This window comes from Coregonus clupeaformis, chromosome 18, assembly GCF_020615455.1.
Source record: "Coregonus clupeaformis isolate EN_2021a chromosome 18, ASM2061545v1, whole genome shotgun sequence".
In the NCBI taxonomy this organism is placed as follows: domain Eukaryota; kingdom Metazoa; phylum Chordata; class Actinopteri; order Salmoniformes; family Salmonidae; genus Coregonus; species Coregonus clupeaformis.
Window position 1 is genome coordinate 56,505,945 of NC_059209.1, and position 16,678 is coordinate 56,522,622.

General features: G+C 43.1%; 1 protein-coding gene across 10 annotated transcripts in view; it reads right to left on the reverse strand.

The window, feature by feature from the left end:
* LOC121550292 (nuclear receptor corepressor 2) overlaps positions 1 to 16,678 on the reverse strand; it is a 119,615-nt gene that overhangs the window by 57,826 nt on the left and 45,111 nt on the right. For 8 of the 10 annotated variants that reach the window (XM_041862494.2, XM_041862493.2, XM_041862497.2 and 5 more), the window contains exon 5: positions 7,666 to 7,854. In XM_041862494.2, coding sequence (XP_041718428.2) covers positions 7,666 to 7,854 — 189 coding nt within the window. The remainder of the gene's footprint in view (positions 1 to 7,665; positions 7,855 to 16,678) is intronic. The other 2 variants (XM_041862496.2, XM_041862495.2) reach the window with 1 other exon arrangement.

Here is a 16,678-nt window from a genome sequence, read left to right on the forward strand (position 1 = left end):
ATGCTGGAGGAAACAGGTACAAAAGTATCGATATCCACAGTAAAACGAGTCCTATATCGACATAACCTGAAAGGCCGCTCAGCAAAGAAGAAGCCACTGCTCCAAAACCACTATAAAAAAGCCAGACTACGGTTTGCAACTGCACATGGGGACAAAAATCATACTTTTTGGAGAAATGTCCTCTGGTCTGATGAAAAAAAAATAGAACTGTTTGGCAATAATGACCATCGTTATGTTTGGAGGAAAAAGGGGTCAGCTTGCAAGCAGAAGAACATCATCCCAACCGTGAAACACGGGGGTGTCAGCATCATGCTGTGGGGGTGCTTTGCTGCAGAAGGGACTGGTGCACTTCACAAAATAGATGGCATCATGAGGAAGGAAAATTATTTGGAAATATTGAAGCAACATCTCAAGACATCAGTCAGGAAGTTAAAGATTGTCCATTTGGAAGACCCATTTGCGACCAATGACCCCAAGCGTACTTCCAAAGTTCTGGCAAAATGGCTTAAGGACAACAAAGTCAAGGTATTGGAGTGGCCATCACAAAGCCCTGACCTCAATCCCATAGAACATTTGTGGGCAGAACTGAAAAAGCATGTGCGAGAAAGGAGGCCTACAAACCTTACTCAGTTACACCAGCTCTATCAGGAGGAATGGGCCAAAATTCATCCAACTTATTGTGGGAAGCTTGTGGAAGGCTACCCGAAATAATTGACCCAAGTTAAACAATTTAAAAGGCAATGCTAACCAAATACTAATTGAGTGTATGTAAACTACTGACCCACTGGGAATGTGATGAAAGAAATTAAAGCTTAAATAAATAATTCTCTCTACTATTATTCTGACATTTCACATTCTTAAAATAAAGTGGTGATCCTTTAAGACAGGGAATTTTTACTAGGATTAAATGTCAGGAATTGTGAAAAACTACGTTTAAATGTATTTGGCTAAAGTGTATGTAAACTTCCGACTTTAACTGTATATACACACACACATACATATACATATACATATATACACACACTACTGGTCAAAAGTTTTAGAACACCTACTCATTCAAGGGTTTTCCTTTATTTTTACTATTTTCTACATTGTAGAATAATAGTGAAGACATAAAAGTTATTAAATAACACACGGAATCATGTAGTAACCAAAAAAGTGTTAAACAAATCAAAACATATTTTATATTTAAGATTCTTCAAATAGCCACCCTTTGCCTTGATGACAGCTTTGCACACTCTTGGCATTCTCTCAACCAGCTCCATGAGGTAGTCACCTGGAATGCATTTCAATTAACAGGTGTGCCTTCTTAAAAGTTAATTTGTGGAATTTAATTCCTTCTTAATGCGTTTGAGCCAATCAGTTGTGTTGTGACAAGGTAGGGGGGTATACAGAAGATAGCCCTATTTGGTCAAATGGAATTAAAATGGATTTTTTGGGGGTTTGTATCATTTGATTTACACAACATGCCTACCACTTTGAAGACGTAAAATAATTTTTTTTGTGAAACAAACAAGAAATAAGACAAAAAAAACAGAAAACTTGAACGTGCATAACTATTCACCCCCCCCCCAAAGTCAATACTTTGTAGAGCCACCTTTTGCAGCAATTACAGCTGCAAGTCTCTTGGGGAATGTCTCTATAAGCTTGGCACATCTAGCCACTGGGATTTTTGCCCATTCTTCAAGGCAAAACTGCTCCAGCTCCTTCAAGTTGGATGGGTTCCGCTGGTGTACAGCAATCTTTAAGTCATACCACAGATTCTCAAATGGATTGAGGTCTGGGCTTTGACTAGGCCATTCCAATACATTTCCCCTTAAACCACTTGAGTGTTGCTTTAGCAGTATGCTTAGGGTCATTGTCCTGCTGGAAGGTGAACCTCCGTCCCAGTCTCAAATCTCTGGAAGACTGAAACAGGTTTCCCCTCAAGAATTTCCCTGTATTTAGCGCCATTCATCATTCCTTCAATTCTGACCAGTTTCCCAGTCCCTGCCGATGAAAAACATCCCCACAGCATGATGCTGCCACCACCATGCTTCACGGTGGGGATGGTGTTCTTGGGGTTGATGAGAGGTGTTGGGTTTGCGCCAGACATAGTGTTTTCCTTGATGGCCAAAAAGCTCAATTTTAGTCTCATCTGACCAGAGTACCTTCTTCCATATGTTTGGGAAGTCTCCCACGTGGCTTTTGGCGAACACCAAACATGTTTGCTTATTTTTTTCTTTAAGCAATGGATTTTTTCTGGCCACTCTTCCGTAAAGCCCAGCTCTGTGGAGTGTACGGCTTAAAGTGGTCCTATGGACAGATACTCCAATCTCCGCTGTGGAGCTTTGCAGCTCCTTCAGGGTTATCTATCTATCTGTAATTTTTATCATAGGTACACTTCAACTGTGAGAGACGGAATCTAAATCCAGAAAATCACATTGTATGATTTTTAAGTAGTTAATTTGCATTTTTTTGCATGACATAAGTATTTGATCACCTACCAACCAGTAAGAATTCCAGCTCTCACAGACCTGTTAGTTTTTCTTTAAGAAGCCCTCCTGTTCTCCACTCATTACCTGTATTAACTGCACCTGTTTGAACTTGTTATCAGTATAAAAGACACCTGTCCACAACCTCAAACAGACTCCAACCTCTCCACAATGGCCAAGACCAGAGAGCTGTGTAAGGACATCAGGGATAAAATTGTAGACCTGCACAAGGCTGGGATGGGCTACAGGACAATAGGCAAGCAGCTTGGTGAGAAGGCAACAACTGTTGGCGCAATTATTAGAAAATGGAAGACGTTCAAGATGACGGTCAATCACGCTCGGTCTGGGGCTCCATGCAAGATCTCACCTCGTGGGGCTTCAATGATCATGAAGAAGGTGAGGGATCAGCCCAGAACTACACGGCAGGACCTGGTCAATGACCTGAAGAGAGCTGGGACCACAGTCTCAAAGAAAACCATTACTAACACACTACGCCGTCATGGATTAAAATCCTGCAGCGCACGCAAGGTCCCCCTACTCAAGCCAGCGCATGTCCAGGCCCGTCTGAAGTTTGCCAATGACCATCTGGATGATCCAGGGGAGGAATGGGAGGTCATGTGGTCTGATGAGACAAAAAGAGAGCTTTTTGGTCTAAACTCCACTCACCGTGTTTTGAGGAAGAAGAAGGATGAGTACAACCACAAGAACACCATCCCAACCGTGAAGCATGGAGGTGGAAACATCATTCTTTGGGGATGCTTTTCTGCAAAGGGGACAGGACGACTGCACCGTATTGAGAGGAGGATGGATGGGGCCATGTATCGCGAGATCTTGGCCAACAACCTCCTTCCCTCAGTAAGAGCATTGAAGATGGGTCGTGGCTGGGTCTTCCAGCATGACAACGACCCGAAACATACAGCCAGGGAAACTAAGGAGTGGCTCCGTAAGAAGCATCTCAAGGTCCTGGAGTGGCCTAGCCAGTCTCCAGACCTGAACCCAATAGAAAATCTTTGGAGGGAGCTGAAAGTCTGTATTGCCCAGAGACAGCCCCGAAACCTGGAGGATCTGGAGAAGGTCTGTATGGAGGAGTGCGCCAAAATCCCTGCTGCAGTGTGTGCAAACCTGGTCAAGACCTACAGGAAACGTATGATCTCTGTAATTGCAAACAAAGGTTTCTGTACCAAATATTAAGTTCTGCTTTTCTGATGTATCAAATACTTATGTCATGCAATAAAATGCAAATTAATTACTTAAAAATCATGCAATGTGATTTTCTGGATTTTTGTTTTAGATTATGTCTCACAGTTGAAGTGTACCTATGATAAAATGTACAGACCTCTACATGCTTTGTAAGTAGGAAAACCTGAAAAATCTGCAGTGTATGAAATACTTCTTCTCCCCACTGTGTATATATACAGTGAGGGAAAAAAGTATTTGATCCCCTGCTGATTTTGTATGTTTGCCCACTGACAAAGAAATGATCAGTCTATAATTTTAATGGTAGGTTTATTTGAACAGTGAGAGACAGAATAACAAACAAACAAATTCAGAAAAACGCATGTCAAAAATGTTATAAATTGATTTGCATTTTAATGAGGGAAATAAGTATTTCACCCCCTCTCAATCAGAAAGATTTCTGGCTCCCAGGTGTCTTTTATACAGGTAACGAGCTGAGATTAGGAGCACACTCTTAAAGGGAGTGCTCCTAATCTCAGTTTGTTACCTTTATAAAAGACACCTGTCCACAGAAGCAATCAATCAATCAGATTCCAAACTCTCCACCATGGCCAAGACCAAAGAGCTCTCCAAGGATGTTAGGGACAAGATTGTAGACCTACACAAGGCTAGAATGGGCTACAAGACCATCGCCAAGCAGCTTGGTGAGAAGGTGACAACAGTTGGTGTGATTATTCGCAAATGGAAGAAACACAAAATAACTGTCAATATCCCTCAGCCTGGGGCTCCATGCAAGATCTCAACTCGTGGAGTTGCAATGATCATGAGAACGGTGAGGAATCAGCCCAGAACTACACGGGAGGATCTTGTCAATGATCTCAAGGCAGCTGGGACCATAGTCACCAAGAAAACAATTGGTAACACACTATGCCGTGAAGGACTGAAATCCTGCAGCGCCCGCAAGGTCTCCCTGCTCAAGAAAGCACATATACAGGCCCGTCTGAAGTTTGCCAATGAACATCTGAATGATTCAGAGGAGAACTGGGTGAAAGTGTTGTGGTCAGATGAGACCAAAATGGAGCTCTTTGGCATCAACTCAACTCGCCGTGTTTGGAGGAGGAGGAATGCTGCCTATGACCCCAAGAACACCATCCCCACCGTCAAACATGGAGGTGGAAACATTATGCTTTGGGGGGGGTTCTGCTAAGGGGACAGGACAACTTCACTGCATCAAAGGGACGATGGACGGGGCCATGTACCATCATATCTTGGGTGAGAACCTCCTTCCCTCAGCCAGGGCATTGAAAATGGGTCATGGATGGGTATTCCAGCATGACAATGACCCAAAACACACGGCCAAGGCAACAAAGGAGTGGTTCAAGAAGAAGCACATTAAGGTCCTGGAGTGGCCTAGCCAGTCTCCAGACCTTAATCCCATAGAAAATCTGTGGAGGGAGCTGAAGGTTTCGAGTTGCCAAACGTCAGCCTCGAAACCTTAATGACTTGGAGAAGATCTGCAAAGAGGAGTGGGACAAAATCCCTCCTGAGATGTGTGCAAACCTGGTGGCCAACTACAAGAAACGTCTGACCTCTGTGATTGCCAACAAGGGTTTTGCCACCAAGTACTAAGTCATGTTTTGCAGAGGGGTCAAATACTTATTTCCCTCATTAAAATGCAAATCAATTTATAACATTTTTGACATGTGTTTTTCTGGATTTTGTTGTTGTTATTCTGTCTCTCAATGTTCAAATAAACCTACCATTAAAATTATAGACTGATCATGTCTTTGTCAGTGGGCAAACGTACAAAATCAGCAGGGGATCAAATACTTTTTTCCCTCACTGTATATATATATATCAACAAAAAATTAAATGTTCTCTCTAAATAAGCTTTGTTGTACAATTAAAGGTCAAATACACTGAATTTCAAACAGTCAGCAATAATCTAATGAATTTATAGGTTGTGAAGTTAAATATAAGACTTCCACAACCATAAGACCAACTAACAATGTAATTAGTTTATCAAAATAGTTCAACCTGCTTTTTTGCAATTATCACTGATCTGGCTTTCAAGTCTGTCTATGAAAATGCCCTTTTTTGTAAAAAAAAATACCAGAACCATGCCTAATGCACATGCACTAATAATGACTAACTTCTTGTAGCAGGCATTAGGCTTTAGAAAATTAACCCAGGTCTCAAACAATCTCTCAAGCACGGTCCACGTGCTAGTGAGTAGCCAGCTTTATATTTCAAGTTTAGCCAAGTTGGATCTATTTGCAAGCTAACAAGGCAGAACAGTTGGATTGTTATGAACACACCCTTCTGTCCTTCTCCAACTGTTTGAACAGCATGTTAGCCTGTCCACTTTGTTCAGATGTTGAAATCAAGTGGCCTACCTCATTTCTCAGAATGAGAATGAGTTGCCAATTCCTTGTATAACTATTTTATAATTATTGCACATTATAAAACAGACTAGACAGCTAGTATAACAGTTTTTGGCTAAAATGATGTTAGCGGTACTTGAATGTGCGCAACAAACTGAGCATTCATTTTCCCAAATCCATGTTCATTGATACTCTCGTTTTATTAGTGTCTGCTTTGTGCGCAATTTGAGTAGTTGAAACACAAAGGGTATCGTTAGATAAACGTTAACTTCTCCTCTATTACAGTAAAATAATGTCTCAATGTGTTTCGGTGTCCATATGACCGATTCTGTTGGACCAAACCTCAAATGCAAATAGGGAGATGAAACCGCTTGTCAGAGACGAAGAAGTGATATTTCAGCTTTGTTATTGTGAGAGGCAGGGGCTTGGCGTGTGTAAACCAGAGGAAGAGGCAAAGCGAGAGGTTTCACTCTCACAAAAATCCGTCCAAAATAAGGCCAACGCGATTCTATGGGCTTATTTTGGACCTAAGCTTGTCACCTGCCTTCCCACCTTTGGGACAACGAATCCCATTGTTAGGGCGAAGACATGTGCATCTCGTCATTATATACAGATCTCTGGTGTAAATGGGACAGCACAGAAGGCGCGAAGGAGACAAGACCTAAAAGACAACATGAGAACAAGCGGACATAAACGCTCATAAAAAAACACACAAAAAACGTAATTCTTGAGATACAGGAATTTGGAATATTGCGCAAAAACTAAATAGAATTAATCAAATGAATTCGATATATCGCCCATACCTACCCTTTCCCCTCCCACAGTGGACCGTGTCATGGGTTGCAGGTGGCCTAGATTTATGAAGAAGGGTGTTGAGTGCCAGTCAAAGAAGAGACGTGAGAGGGTGGGGAAGGCTAGAGATATCGGCACGTTTGCGTAGAGGGGATGGTGTAGGGTGGTGGGGGTTGGGTGGTGGAGCGAGGCCTGTGAATAATTCTATAAAATATGATGTGGCAGGCAGCCAAGAGGGAGATGGCGAGGAAGGAATACGAGTGGTTTAACAGTCACAAAACCTCCGCCATAATCCTCCTCCCCCCCGGGGGGGGAGCTGTTATTTATGGTCTTGTATATTTTTTACCTACTATTCTCCTAAAAAAGGAAGAGAGGAGAAAGTTAAAGGAGAAGAGAAAGCAACTGCCTAGAAGCAGAGCATTGTGGCAGGCTGAGTGAGCCCTAACTACAGTAGTAGCGCAGTACAATAATTACAGCAATATAGCCATGTCTGGGCTTTACTGTGTGAAGACCCACTGAAGACAGGCAATGAGAGGGATAATGGATTTAATCACAGATGGATACATTTTCAGGAAGACTGCTGGAACACTCAGAGAACAAACTGAGAGTAAACACACAATGCAGGCCACGCACTGTCACAGAAACATTCAGGCTCAATGAGAAGTAATGACACTGATAGACACACTTAGGTCACACTTAGAAGATAAAGCATATAGATGCCCGATTGCACTTGGTACCAAATCAAAAACCGTTATCTAAACACAGTCTCATAATGACAAACAGACAAGCACCAAACAAACCGCAGTGAAGAGGACCTATAAACCATGGTTGTACGGTACCTGTACCTGTTTCTTGCGTAGCTTGCAGATCTGCTGCTCCACCATGGTGATTTCCCGGTCCACACGGTCCATGTTCTGGATGAGCTCCTCCTTGGAGAAGCGGGCTGGCACCAGGTCCAGGTCCGGGTCCATCTGGGCCGGGCTGACGGGGGAGATGGGCTCCAGCTTCCCCATGGAGCTGCCCCGGTCCTGGAGGGAGATAGAGGTGACATAGAGCAGTGGTTCCCAAATTGTGGGGTGGGGGCGCGAGGGGTCCCATAAATATTGTTGTAATTTTTTTGTCACTCAAAAATCACATGAATACATTAGACATGGCAAAATGTATAGAATTGCAAGAAAATTAGCATTAAAACTGCAACATTTTCTTCACCACCGAGAGGGGTGTGAACAGTTTGTGTCATGAACAGTGCTTATGCCCATAGAAATGTGTGTGCGCGCAGAGGGGGGTGCGGGATGTTCCCCAATGCTGGAAGGGGGGCCCAGAGGGAAAAAGTTTGGGAACCCCTGACAAATAAGATGTGAACGCATCAGTTTATAGGTGTTTCACAATACCAACACTGTTTACATAGTCCATTATAAATATTATCAGGTTGCTTGGCAAACAGAATACACACAAAGTATACAGTTAAAACGTGAACTTCTAGAAAGACCTGAACATAGATGGATGAAAATAGATGGATCTATTCCTGTTTAGATTGCAGCCATCGATTAGACAGCAACGCTAAACTGGCCCAGCCTAATTCAGTAACTGGTTTAGAGGCAACAATGACATACTGCGTCTCTGTCTCTGTCTTTCTCTCTCCCTCCCTCTCCCTCTGTGTATCTGTCTCTGTGTGCGGTCTGTGATATGGGATACTCTGATAGACATGTGACCTAAACACCCTGGTTACATCTCCTTTGGGAAGGCAGCAGCACGCTACGATAATTAAGTCCTCTGGGTAATGAAAGCCTGTGTCAGTGTCTCACAGTTACTAGACCACACTAACGAATATTAAATCAGACTACAAACCAGGTATATTCTAAGAACATGGAACCTGGCTCTGTGAGGATTTTTTGTTTGATTTGAAGGATGAAAGGCATTTTTCCTATTTTGTTGCCTTACAACCTGGAATAAAAATTTATTTTGGGGGGGGGTTGTATCATTTGATTTACACAACATGCCTACCACTTTGAAGATGCAAAATCTTGTTTCACAAGAAATAAGACAAAAAAACTGAAAACTTGACACATACTGTACTGTATACAGTAGGGACAGGCAAAAGAGGACTATAGTCCATAATTGTTCAGTGTAGCTTAGCATTTAACAAGCATGGACTAGGTATTTGACGGTTCTAGTACTGTACATCCTAATCTCAGCCAAGGATGAGAGAAGCAACACTCCAAAGGTTATTAATGTTACAAGCATGGGAAGTGTGAGCAAACAAGTAAGGCTTTGCTGAAAAGAAATACAGCATCTTATACCAACACAACTCCCAGTAAGCCACTGATCCCCCAATTGTAAACCCCCACCAACCCACTGTGTGTGTGTGTGTGTGTGGGAGACAGCGAGAAAATGGAAGTGTCAGTGAGTGGGAACCAAGTTTCCTCCTGCGTAAGGTATGTGTGTGTGTAGAGAGACGAACAAAGTAAATGAGAATGTGTGATCCAGCTTCGGTTTTGTTCTATGTTATTTTTAAACTGCTAAAATGAGCGTTATATAACAGGGCTAATCTGGAGGAAGCAGGCAGGCTCAGGCTGGGTCTAGCTGCTCTCTAGCTGAAATGTCAACGGGAGGAAAGGGGTTGAATGGACTGGCTGGGTCTGGGAGGAGATGAGATGGGATGGGATGAAATGACGAGGCTCCAGGCTGCTAGTCATACACGTCCATCACAGACACAGAGAATCCTACCAGTGTCTTTTTGGGCTGCTAAGCGTCTCCCTTTCTAATCATAGACTTGGCATGCTGCTACAACCCCTTGTTATATGATATAGCATAAAGGGGCAAACTGCAGTTCAAACGATAAGGAAGTGGTCACTAGTTTGTACTGAGGCAGTCAGTTCCATCACTCTGAGAAATGATGATGTAAATGCAGAGACGAAAGAAGAGTTCATATCGTGTGATTGTGTGTGTGTGTACTTTGTAAGAAAATCCTTGATATAATGTCTTTAGAAAAGGCAATGTAGGAGGATGAAATTGTAGCCCTACTTCAATGAAAAGCTGAAATATCATATAAAATGGTAGGTTCAAGGTAAGACCTTCAGAACTGTCTGAAAAGCAACCAATTTCAGCTCTGCAACCTCTTATACCAGAGTTAACTCAAGGACTTTTGAGTTTGTGTGAGACACTGAGGTGTTTGGTCAGGAGGGTTTTCATCTAGTGAGAGGGCTATCTATCAAAAAGAGGGTTAGTTCTCCTGGGCTTTCAAGTGTCTAGACCCACACCATGTCTAGGACATACACCAAGACTGTCCTCTGTTCTTGTGAAGAGCAACACGTCTCCACACACTGCTAGCAGACAGTGTGAAAATAAGTGACCCATGTTAAAGCCTGTCCCCACTGCAGAGCATATACCCTGGTTATTCCACTCACTAATACAACTCAAATTGAACCAACTTTAACTTTCGACTGTGTGTGATTGTATGTACAGGTACACATACAGTACATGTGCAATGAATGCATGCATGCTGAGTGAGCACAGGCTTTGATACAGCGTGCATGCTGTACGTGCAGTATGTGTCAGTGAAAATACACTGAGTGTACAAAACATTAGGAACACCTGCTCTTTCCATGACAGACTGACCATGTGAATCCAGGTGAAAGCTATGATCCCTTATTGAGGTCACCTGTTAAATCCACTTCAAATCAGTGTAGATGAAGGGGAGGAGACAGGTTAAAGAAATATGTTTACACCTTGAGAGAATTGAGACATGGATTGTGTATGTATGTGTGCCATTCAGAGGGTGAATGGGTAAGGCAAAATATTTAAGTGCCTTTGAACAGGGTATGGTAGTAGGTGCCAAGCGCACCAATTTGTGTGTCAAGAACAGTTTCCCGTGTGTTTCAAGATTGGCCCACCATGCAAAGGACATCCAGCCAACTTGACCCAACTGTGGGAAGCATTGGAGTCAACATGGGCAGCATCCCTGTAGAACACTTTCGAGACCTTGTAGTCCATGCCCCGATGAATTGAGGGCAAAAGGAGGTGCAACTCAATATTAGGAAGGTGTTCCTAATGTTTTGTGCACTCAGTGTATGTGCACTCCATTACACAATTGAAAGGAGCAGGGCAAAACATCCAGTTGTTTTCATGTTAGCAGGTGTTCTTGAGATCACATTATTTAGTCTTGTTAAAAACAGAGCGAGAGAAAACAGAATACTACAGCAGGTGCACAACTAATCTTAGCCTAGGTGACATTTTGAAGTAAGATTTATTTTGTGTCAATGGCAATGCTCGAACCTAAAGAAACAAGAGCCCCTTACATTTCCTCACAGCAAGTGCTACTAAGTGGGGGTTAGCCTAAATTACTCAGACGACTATGTGAAGCCTGACCTTCCCTGAACATAAAAACAGCCTGTGCCAAAAGCTAATCAGTACAGATTCAGAGCTGCCAGTATTATGACTGACAATACAGAACACCACATCATGACCGACCAGCAGACAGGAGACTGTGGGGGAAAGGTGTCCAGGGAAGGGGGCAGCACACACACACGTGACTATTACATCCAAGCTGGCAGTCTGGCATGGACATGTTCGCCTCCAGACCACCCCAGTCCCCAATTTATTACATTCAGTCTTACATGAAAGGTATTTGGGTTTTCACAACAGCATAAATATATCTCTGTCAGACTGATAGGTCAGCCCACATGTTAGAGTGGTGTGGGAAGAGTGTGGCACGCATGGAAATTTGGTGAAGTCACAGCTCGGAGGTGTGAAGTAGAGGTCTTCGTGGGTCCAAAAAGTTGGAACCGTTCCGAAATTGACTTGGGGCTTTTACACCCGGACCCGATATGCATAAATAAAAAAGAAATACAGAGACCCATTCCGAACGAACCCGAGGACAACTAGAACCGTTCTGTATAGACCTGGTAGGATCCAGACCCGGTCCGATCAGAGTGAGGGAAGCAGCAGAAAAGGCTATTTCTAAGCTACTTTATTAACCGGAGCTGATAAAGCGCGAGGGAGAGGTGGTAGAGAGGTGCCACTCTAGCAGGCTGTGAGTGAGCGAGTGACAAGGGGAGCAGGGAGATAGAGACGAGAGACAGCAACCAACCAAGCCGACTTGCGCTAGGTGTAGACTAATTGCTGCCATAGCTAGGTTATTTATCATCCAATATGATTACGTAGTAGTACCCGTCTTGACAGCATCAAATCTAGCTAGCCTAATTGAGGCAGTATGCACTTTCTCGTCCTACACAGCTACAAACAACAACAACTCCAGAATATTAAGTAACAGCCTACCTGTTGGATCTTGGTCGTTGTAGCACATCTTTCTCCTTTAACTTTTAATTCCATCATTTTAATTCCATCGGGATATCTCCTAACTTTTGCCACACACGGAGGCTCTACGACTGTTGCCGATTGCCACGTTGATGACTTATGATCAACCAACAACAGGCTACGTGCGCCACTCTCGTGAAAAGCAAGAGCAGCAGCATCATTATACAGTGAGGGAAAAAAGTATTTGATCCCCTGCTGATTTTGTACGTTTGCCCACTGACAAAGAAATGATCAGTCTATAATTTTAATGGTAGGTTTATTTGAACAGTGAGAGACAGAATAACAACAACAAAATCCAGAAAAACGCATGTCAAAAATGTTATAAATTGATTTGCAGTTTAATGAGGGAAATAAGTATTTGACCCCCTCTCAATCAGAAAGATTTCTGGCTCCCAGGTGTCTTTTATACAGGTAACGAGCTGAGATAAGGAGCACATTCTTAAAGGGAGTGCTCCTAATCTCAGCTTGTTACCGGTATAAAAGACACCTGTCCACAGAAGCAATCAATCAATCAAATTCCAAAGTCTCCACCATGGCCAAGACCAAATAGCTCTCCAAGGATGTCAGGGACAAGATTGTAGACCTACACAAGGCTGGAATGGGCTACCATCGCCAAGCAGCTTGGTGAGAAGGTGACAATTTGGTGCGATTATTCACAAATGGAAGAAACACAAAAGAACTGTCAATCTCCCTCGGCCTGGGGCTCCATGCAAGATCTCACCTCGTGGAGTTGCAATGATCATGAGAACGGTGAGGAATCAGCCCAGAACTACACGGGAGGATCTTGTCAATGATCTCAAGGCAGCTGGGACCATAGTCACCAAGAAAACAATTGGTAACACACTATGCCGTGAAGGACTGAAATCCTGCAGTGCCCGCAAGGTCCCCCTGCTCAAGAAAGCACATATACAGGCCCGTCTGAAGTTTGCCAATGAACATCTGAATGATTCAGAGGAGAACTGGGTGAAAGTGTTGTGGTCAGATGAGACCAAAATCGAGCTCTTTGGCATCAACTCTACTCGCCGTGTTTGGAGGAGGAGGAATGCTGCCTATGACCCCAAGAACACCATCCCCATGGTCAAACATGGAGGTGGAAACATTATGCTTTGGGGGTGTTTTTCTGCTAAGGGGACAGGACAACTTCACCGCATCAAAGGGACGATGGACGGGGCAATGTACCGTCAAATCTTGGGTGAGAACCTCCTTCCCTCAGCCAGGGCATTGAAAATGGGTCGTAGATGGGTATTCCAGCATGACAATGACCCAAAACACACGGCCAAGGCAACAAAGAAGTGGCTCAAGAAGAAGCACATTAAGGTCCTGGAGTGGCCTAGCCAGTCTCCAGACCTTAATCGAATAGAAAATCTGTGGAGGGAGCTGAAAGTTTGAGTTGCCAAACGTCAGCCTCGAAACCTTAATGACTTGGAGAAGATCTGCAAAGAGGAGTGGAACAAAATCCCTCCTGAGATGTGTGCAAACCTGGTGGCCAACTACAAGAAATGTCTGACCTCTGTGATTGCCAACAAGGGTTTTGTCACCAAGTACTGTCATGTTTTGCAGAGGGGTCAAATATGTATTTCCCTCATTAAAATGCGAATCAATTCATAACATTTTTTACATGCGTTTTTCTGGATTTTTTTGTTGTTATTCTGTCTCTCACTGTTCAAATAAACCTACCATTAAAATTATAGACTGATCATTTCTTTGTCAGTGGGCAAATGTACAAAATCAGCAGGGGATCAAATACTTTTTTCCCTCACTGTACAATCTCTCTCTACTGCAGCAGTCGCATTCGAGACCCATGACAATCATATCAGATCTGACCCAGACCCGTGAAATTATTTAGAATTCTGGATCTGGACCCGCTTGGGTATTCGGGTACAGGTGGATCCGTGAAGACCTCTAGTGTGAAGAATGACCTTCCAGCCCCCAGACAGTAGCCCTCTCCCTCCACACACACACACACACAGTGTTTCCCCTACACACATTTAGCAGCTGCTAAATCATGGCCGCAACAAATAACAATTATAATAATCATATATATTTTTTTATATATACAATTTTTGGGATGGTAAAACAGTGTAAACTTAAACGACTAAAACCTGATATAATGTATGTAGAAAAGATAATGGCGCAATATATTTGTAAAAAATATCATAATTTGAGAATTAACAATCACCAAAATAAAAACTAGACAGTCAGGGAGAATCTAAAATTAATGTCATGGCATGGGGCCCCAATTACACTACCAGTCAAAAGTTTGGACACACCTACTCATTCAAGGGTTTTTCTTATTTTTTACTATTGTTTATTTCCATTTTACATTTTTACATTTTAGTCATTTAGCAGACGCTCTTATCCAGAGCCCCTGTGGGAATCGAACCCACAACCCTGGCGTTGCAAACGCCATGCTCTATCAACTGAGCTACATCCCTGCCGGCCATTCCCTCCCCTACCCTGGACGACGCTGGGCCAATTGCGCGCCACCCCATGGGTCTCCCGGTCGCGTCCGGCCACGACAGAGCCTGGATTCGAACCAGGATCTCTAGTGGCACAGCTAGCACTGCGATGCAGTGCCTTAGACCACTGCGCCACATGCATTTATGTTGTAGAATAATAGTGAAGACATCAAAACTATGAAATAACACATATGGAATCATGTAGTAACCAAAAAAGTGTTAAACAAATCAAAATAGATTTGAGATTCTTCAAATAGCCACCCTTTGCCTTGATGACAGCTTTGCACACTCTTGGCATTCTCTCAACCAGCTTCATGAGGTAGTCACCTGGAATGCATTTTAATTAACAGGAGTGCCTTCTTAAAAAGTTAAATTGTGGAATTTCTTTCCTTCTTAATGCGTTTGAGCCAATGTAGGGGGGGTATACAGAAGATAGCCCTATTTGGTAAAAGACCAAGTCCATATTATGGCAAGAACAGCTCAAATAAGCAAAGAGAAACGACAGTCCATCATTACTTTAAGACATGAAGGTCAGTTAATACGGAACATTTCAATAACTTTTAAAGTTTCTTCAAGTGCAGTCGCAAAAAACATCAAGCGCTATGATGAAACTCTCTCATGAGGACCGCCACAGGAATGGAAGACCCAGAGTTACCTCTGCTGCAGAGGATAAGTTCATTAGTTACCAGCCTCAGAAATTGCAGCTCAAATAAATTCTTCACAGAGTTCAAGTCACAGACACATCTCAACATCAACTGTTCAGAGGGGACTGTGTGAATCAGGCCTTCGTGGTCGAATTGCTGCAAAGAAACCACTACTAAAAGACACCAATAATAAGAAGAGACCTACTTGGGCCAAGAAACACGAGCAATGGAAATTAGACCAGTGGAAATGTGTCCTTTGGTCTGGAGTCCAAATTGGAGATTTTTGGTTCCAACCGCTGTGTCTTTGTGAAATGCAGTGCGGGTGAATTGATGATCTCCGCATGTGTAGTTCCCACCATAAAGCATAGAGGAGGAGGTGTTATGGGGGTGCTTTGCTGGTGACACTGTCTGTGATTTGTTTATAATTCAAGGCACACTTAACCAGCATGGCTACCACAGCATTCTGCAGCGATACGCCATCCCATCTGGTTTGGGCTTAGTGGGACTATCATTTGTTTTTCAACAGGGCAATGACCCAACACACTTCCAGGCTGTGTAAGGGCTATTTTACCAAGGAGGAGAGTGATGGAGTGCTGCATCAGATGACCTGGCCTACACAATCCCCGACCTCAACCCAATTGAGATGGTTTGGGATAAGTCGGACGGCAGAGTGAAGGAAAAGCAGCCAACAAGTGCTCAGCATATGAGGGAACTCCTTCAAGACTGTTGGAAAAGCATTCCAGGTGAAACTTGTTGAGAGAATGTGTGCAAAGCTGTCATCAAGGCAAAGGGTGGCTATTTGAAATATAAAATATATTTAGATTTGTTTAACACTTTTTTGGTTACTACATGATTCCATATGTGTTATTTCATAGTGTTGATGTCTTCACTATTATTCTACAATGTAGAAAATAGTAAAAATAAAGAAAAACCCTTAAATGAGTAGGTGTCCAAACATTTGACTGGTACTGTATGTTTGAGTCACTCAGATAGCATAAGAACAAGGCATTAGCTTTGAAACGGCCATTTTTCTCTCAGCCCCATGACAAAATGTGTAAAATTGCAGGAAACTAGCTTTAAAACTGCAGCCAAGAGGACGACCTCTAAAACGGTGCCATTGGCCACGCCCATTGTGATGAGATGGGATTAAATGACGAGGCCCCAGGTTGCTAGTCATACACGTGCATCACATCAGACACACGCAATCCTACCAGTGCCTTTTTTGGCTCATAAGCGTCTCTCCACCTCCCCACTAACTTTGCCACCGCTGCTGAAAACAAATCCTAAGGGAAACACTGCACACACACAATCGTAATTTACGCTGCTGCTACTCTGTTTATCATATATCCTGATGTCTAGTCACCTTACCCCTATACATATCTACCTCGATCACTCCAGTATCCCAGCACATTGTAAATATGGTGTTGGAACTG